The 6,198-nt window shown below is 40.9% G+C and overlaps 1 protein-coding gene across 1 annotated transcript; it reads left to right on the top strand.

Moving 5' to 3' along the window:
• Positions 1-233: 233 nt before the first annotated feature.
• Positions 234-4,633, top strand: otx1 (orthodenticle homeobox 1). The gene is made up of 3 exons (XM_061040268.1): positions 234-459; positions 1,181-1,332; positions 2,843-4,633. The coding sequence occupies exons 1-3, from the start codon at positions 363-365 to the stop codon at positions 3,590-3,592; spliced, it is 999 nt and encodes a 332-aa protein (XP_060896251.1). The 5' UTR covers positions 234-362; the 3' UTR covers positions 3,593-4,633.
• Positions 4,634-6,198: the final 1,565 nt, after the last annotated feature.

Below are 6,198 nucleotides of genomic sequence, written 5' to 3'. Positions count from 1 at the left end.
GCCACTTTATCATTTCTTATAATGCTACTTCTGTAATTTATATGGTACAGCCTAACACAAGTTACAAACGGAAAGACAAAAGCTCATTTTAATAATAGGCTAAGTATGACACATTTCGAGACTTCACCAATTTCTCTTTCTCATTTTTGCAGAGAAGAGTAGGCCTGTACATGTCAGTAATCTATTCTCTGCTGTTGGCATACTAACTTAAGTTGATTGTATTTTCTATTCGTGTTTCTAATATTTTGGTCCCGTTTGTGTGACCGCAGTGTCTTGGATCGGCCCCCTGTCCCGTCAAGCTGCAGCATCGGGGGAAACCGAACCACTGGCCTGAGCTGGGTGGAGCAGTGACCGCCTGTAGCATGATGTCCTACCTCAAACAGCCCCCCTACGGCGTCAACGGCCTGGGGCTGAGCGGCGCTGCCATGGACCTGCTGCACCCGTCAGTGGGCTACCCGGGTACGAACGAACACACACAGTAGCCTACACACACTACACACACAGTACACACACAGTACACACACGCACACACTTAATAGATGAATGCATCCAGTCGGGACCATTTTATAACGATGGAGGTTTCTGAACAGAAACAGGACATAAAAGGAGCTCCAATCATTACCCTACAAGAAAATAGCCCCAGATTCACCTTTTTAATTCTTCTTGAAGTAGGCTACAATTTCTTGAAGAATTAAAGGGGGTACGATAAGTAACCTAATAAAAAAAAAAAAACGATTTAATAATTCATGTGCAGCCATATATTTAAAACTATAGGTCTAGTCTATAATTAGATAACACTTATTAGTCCAGAGTTCAGAACACACGACAAATATCTTTTGGATTGTCAGCTGAGTCTGCCTGTTAGTCTACATAAAAAGACAAATAGGCCTTTATTTAAATGGTGTTTAATTCTTTATTTTGAATTGCGTTAGGCCTGAATTTAGCCGATAACTTCACGTAGGTTATTTAAACTAAATTAAACCAATGCAAAAGTTTAGTGACAAGTAAAAAAAAAAAAAAAGAAAAAGAGAAAAAAAAGAGATTCTGGTTTTATCATTTGGCCTTTTTAATTGTGATATTTTCACCTTTTTATTCTGAGCACTTTTACGCACAAAGGCAGAGCAGAAAGCCTTCAGTGAAAAGAAGGATGTAAAACACGCTTTATTCTGTCTTTGTGCAGCTACTCCCAGGAAGCAGCGGCGGGAGAGGACGACGTTCACCCGCTCTCAGCTCGACGTCCTGGAGGCTCTGTTCGCAAAAACCCGATACCCGGATATTTTTATGCGCGAGGAGGTGGCGCTGAAAATCAACCTACCTGAGTCCAGAGTCCAGGTAACAAAAAATGAAGCATTTATTTTCCTCGACCCGTCTGTGGAAAGTAGAGACAGCTCTAAAGTTATGAGCTAAATGAAAACTAATAATACGTTTTTGATGTCTTGTTTTTATATGCAGAATCATTAAAATGTCAATATTTTCCACCTTGCTCGCAAGTTTAATATGAAAAATATCACCTAGAAGACAACACTTCTTCAAGACATGCTTTTACAAAGACTCGAACCAGGATTTCGACTAATTCCTAAACAAAAACATTAAGCTATAGCTAGTCTAAATGTTTCAGTCCTGTTGTTTAATCACATATTTGTAGCCTTGCCCCTTTATTAATTTGCCTGTTATTCTTTGAGAGAAGAAGTTAGATTTAAAAACATTAGTCTAATATAAATATTTCTGTGACAACAGATAACAAATATTTATAGGCTATATTATCAACAATTACCTTTTTTGACTTAATTTATGTTTTTAAAGTGAACGATTAGATTTATTTGATGTAGTTTGGCTTTATTATGTCTCGGGTGTTCAATATATCAGATTTGTTTAAATATCCTTGTAATATTTATACAAGTAAAAACACCTAAAACTCTATTTTCTCCTGTAGCCTAATCGTGCAGGATTTCTTTATTTAGTCCTATACAACGTGCCTATATGCTAGCAGGGTATTTATTTTAGACAAGTTCCTGATTTCAATGATTTAAGCTCCTTTTGAATAGATAATAACAAACCAGTGGATCCATTTTCAAATGATAATAGTGAGATAATGACAGGAATTAAAATAACTCAAGAGGGATTTGTTAAGGAATTAGGCCGACTTTGAAAGTGGTGTGTTACTTTATTACCATTTAGGGAAGCTCAACTGCGATGGTTGCGTTCAAGTGCTGTGATTATTTGGCTTACTTGGATTCACGAGACATTAAATGCAGCGTAAACTGTTTGTACATATTGATACAAACAAAACAACCTTTCAGATGTCTGGCTTTCTGTTCCAGCTGAATCCATTCATTATTATTTGATGTAAACCTGACTGCAGGCAGTGTAATTTGACCTGAAATATGGGATCTGTAATGTAGAGGCCAGGAGTTTACCAGCAAATGATGCTCCACAAACAACTCACAGGTGTACTGTGATTTTGAACAAATTCTGCTCTTGAAAGGCATAAGGGGAAAACCAAGGCTAGCCTTTCTCTCACACAACTTGAGTTATTCTCAGAATGTGTGTGTGAAACAAAACGCTCTACATGATCCTACCCTCTCTGTGCTCTACAGTTACCCTACTGTGTGGTGAAACCCAATAGCCTGTTATCTTAGAGCCGTCTACCTGGTATGAAATTAGACCCCTGGCTGGTCCGAGCCAAGGGGCCGGGGTGGAAAAGAACCTTGATGGCTAATAACCTCCAATTTTCTTCCATAATGTACTCCCAGCATGGCCTGGGAGTGCCCTTTCAGTGTAAACTGCTGAGGTGGTTGTGTGTGTCTGGTGGCTAACTCCTGGCTGGTGTTTTTGCTTGTAGGTTTGGTTCAAGAACCGGAGGGCCAAGTGTCGCCAGCAGCAGCAGAGCGGCAGCAGCACAAAAGCCCGGCCGCCAAAGAAGAAGTCTTCTCCAGCCCGCGAGAGCACTGGTTCCGAGAGCAGCGGCCAGTTCACACCTCCTGCTGTCTCCAGCACGGGCTCATCTTCCTCCTCATCCTCCTCCACCAACCACACAGGCCCAGCAGCGCTCAGCAGCACCTCTACCTCCATCAGCACCGTGTCCTCCATCTGGAGCCCCGCTATCTCCCCTGGAAATGCTCCTGCCCCAGCCGTGGCCCCACTCCCTGAGCCCGGACCTCCTTCTAATGCTTCCTGTATGCAGCGTTCAATGTCGGGCTCGGCTGCCGCAGCCACCTCCTACCCCATGTCCTACAACCAGACGCCGGGCTACGGACAGGGCTACCCGGCCCCATCCAGCTCGTACTTCAGCAGCGTGGACTGCGGCTCCTACCTGGCCCCAATGCACTCCCACCATCATCCCCACCAGCTCAGCCCCATGACAGCCTCCACCATGTCAGGCCACCCACACCACCACATCAGCCAGTCTTCAGGCCACCACCATCATCACCACCACCACCAGGCATATGGCGGCTCCGGTCTGGCCTTCAACTCGTCTGACTGCCTGGATTACAAAGAGCAGACTGCAGCCTCCTCATGGAAGCTCAACTTTAACGCCACAGACTGCTTGGACTACAAAGACCAGGCCTCCTGGAGGTTCCAAGTCTTGTGATCTGGCTTTTTTTCCGTCCTTGCTTGTCCAATCCCTTCTTTTATTTTCCACATCAGCTTATTGCCTGTTTTTAAAAGACAAAGAGGTTTTGAACCATAAGATAACAAAGAAAGCAGCAGGAACGCTCACAGTCGGACTTTGTTTTTCCTCCCTCTGGTCCTCCACATCTTTAAAAAAATATATAATAAAATAAAAAGAAGAGAAACAGTCGAGTCCGTCGAAAAGAAACCATCAGGAGCAGTTTCCTGAGGATGAAAAGTGTTTTTTTTTTTTTTTTTTAAACAAACCTGCTTCTAGGATGATCTTTAAACTGTTTTTCCAAAAAAAGAAAAAATGTCATTTCAACCAAACTCCTTTGACCACCAGCTCTCTGGTTTTCTGGATGGGAGGAATACTTTCCCCTCTGCTGCACCGTCAGGAACTGCCTGCAGTGCCCCTCTTTACCTTCAACCCACCCAATCAAACCCTGTATAGTTTTTATTTCTGAAATTTGTTATTTTAGGATGACAGAGATTTTTAGTCAGCTTCATCAAGCAGCTGAATTATGTAAATATGTATTTGGGTCAGTTACAGTGACCATGTTTAGTTGGTGTTTTTTTTCTGAATTTGAAATTGTTTATAACCACTTTGGGAGAAAAAAAAAGAAAAAACCCTGTATGTAAATCTACCAAAAATTCCAAAGAGATCAAATTGGCCATAAAGTTCAGCTTTTATATACATTGTTTGACTCAGAAATTTGGAATGTCATGGAAAAACCTAAAAGTATAGCTGCAGAAGAAGTGCTCTTGGCGATTGTTTTCCAGATATTATTATTCTAGCCTCTTCATTTTCAAAGCAGGCCTCCTCTCTTGGGCATTGTCGTGATTTAATGGACATGTTTAAACGCAGCACTTGGCTTGATATTGGAGTCAGAGCATCTTTGAATATTTGGAGTGGATATGTGGTTTTATAACTCCAACAATGACAGTGAGATGTTGAATGTATCTTAAAGGCGAGCACCCTTGCATACATGTTCATCCAATAAAGATCCGTTAAGTCATATTTATTTCCCACAGTGTCTCAGTTTGATTCTCAACAGGGAGTCAACTTTTTTTATTTTATTTACTATTGAGATGCATATATACCAACAATTTACACACTCCACATTCCTGGTCGCTCTCATTTGAACTAGTCGTACTTTTATTCAAAAGCTTGTTGAGATTGTTTTTCCTAATTATAAACCGGGTAGGCTATATGCAAATGAGTCCGTAATTAATACAAACCGTGAACACCGCATTTCCATTTTAGAGAGCAGCTGGATTAATCCTTTCTGTCTTTCTGTCTCTGTAAATTGAAACACTAACATCTCTCCCCTTGCTTAAGGGACACCAAGTCTCTATTTATTTTTTTAAATCGCGGAGTTGAAAAGCCCTAAATATCGAGCCGGAAGACATTTGATCGAGGCGTAATTGAATGCAGCGCTGTAATGGCGCGATAATTACTCCTGCGCCCTGAGTCGGTGTCTTCAAAATAACCTGCAGGAATTTCACCGCCTCTGATGCGGTAATTACGTAGGTGGGGCCAGGTTAGGGGGGTCACATGTAAGTGTGTGTGTGTGTGTGTGCTCTCAGAAATTAACACATTTTAAAAGAAGGGAGGGTGTAAAAAAAAAAAAAAGAAAAGAAAAAAAGAGAAGAAATATCGTGTAATCTTTCTGGCGAGGTCATTTTGAACGAGCAGTTCTTTTCACCATGAAGGCCGCACTGAGAGCAACAGAGGCAAAAAAAGTGGTTTCAGGCCAATTTTAATTGCCCCGATAAAACAATAAAAAGTCCTTATGCAGACAAATTAGAGAAGCGCGTGCGCCATTCTGCCACTTTTAATTAAGACAGAATTTGTTGGTTTTACAGTCACATCGGATTTTTTTTTTCTTGAGGCCTGTTAAGAGTCAGGTGTTTGCGTCTGCTTCCAGGAATCATTATTATTACAGGTTCAACCTCTGATTAGTCTTTCGATAATCACAGTTATAGTCTATAGCCTGTAGCCTACATATAGGCCTGTTTTTTTGTGGTCTTCATAATTCTTTGTCTGAACTGAGTTTAATCGGTTTTAAAAGATGAGTAAAAGCAGCAAATATAAATTATATTGTTGCTTGAAAGTGACAAGCAATTACGATTTAGTTCCAGGTTAGGGTAGGCTACTTATTTCTTAAATAAGGCGATCATATTTGACTCAAAATATGAACAAGATTATATACAGGCTAGTCTATCTGCTGCTACATTAGTCTAAATTACACCATTTCGCTTTGCTGTCCTCTTGTTGAATATTTCTAGCTGTATCTCTTACCCGAGAGAATCACCACATGCTTAAAACTCATTAAATGAAAACTTTGTTTCCGGGGTCAAGGACTTGGCCCAGACATTTTTTTGAAGAGCCAAAAAGTTTCTAAAAATGTACCGAGAACCCTCAAGACATTCAACACGAAGACTATTCAGAGAAAAACGTGCATTTTCCAATAGTTCTCTTCTTATACTGATACAGCCTACTTCATCGGGCCTCTCAAATTCATGGGAATCAAAATGAAAAGACAAATTCATCTGAGTAGTCTCAAACCAAAAATGTCCAGG

Source organism: Labrus mixtus, chromosome 6, assembly GCF_963584025.1.
Source record: "Labrus mixtus chromosome 6, fLabMix1.1, whole genome shotgun sequence".
Classification (NCBI taxonomy): domain Eukaryota; kingdom Metazoa; phylum Chordata; class Actinopteri; order Labriformes; family Labridae; genus Labrus; species Labrus mixtus.
Note: the sequence above shows the minus strand (reverse complement) of the source record. Positions and strands in the feature narration are given on the sequence as shown.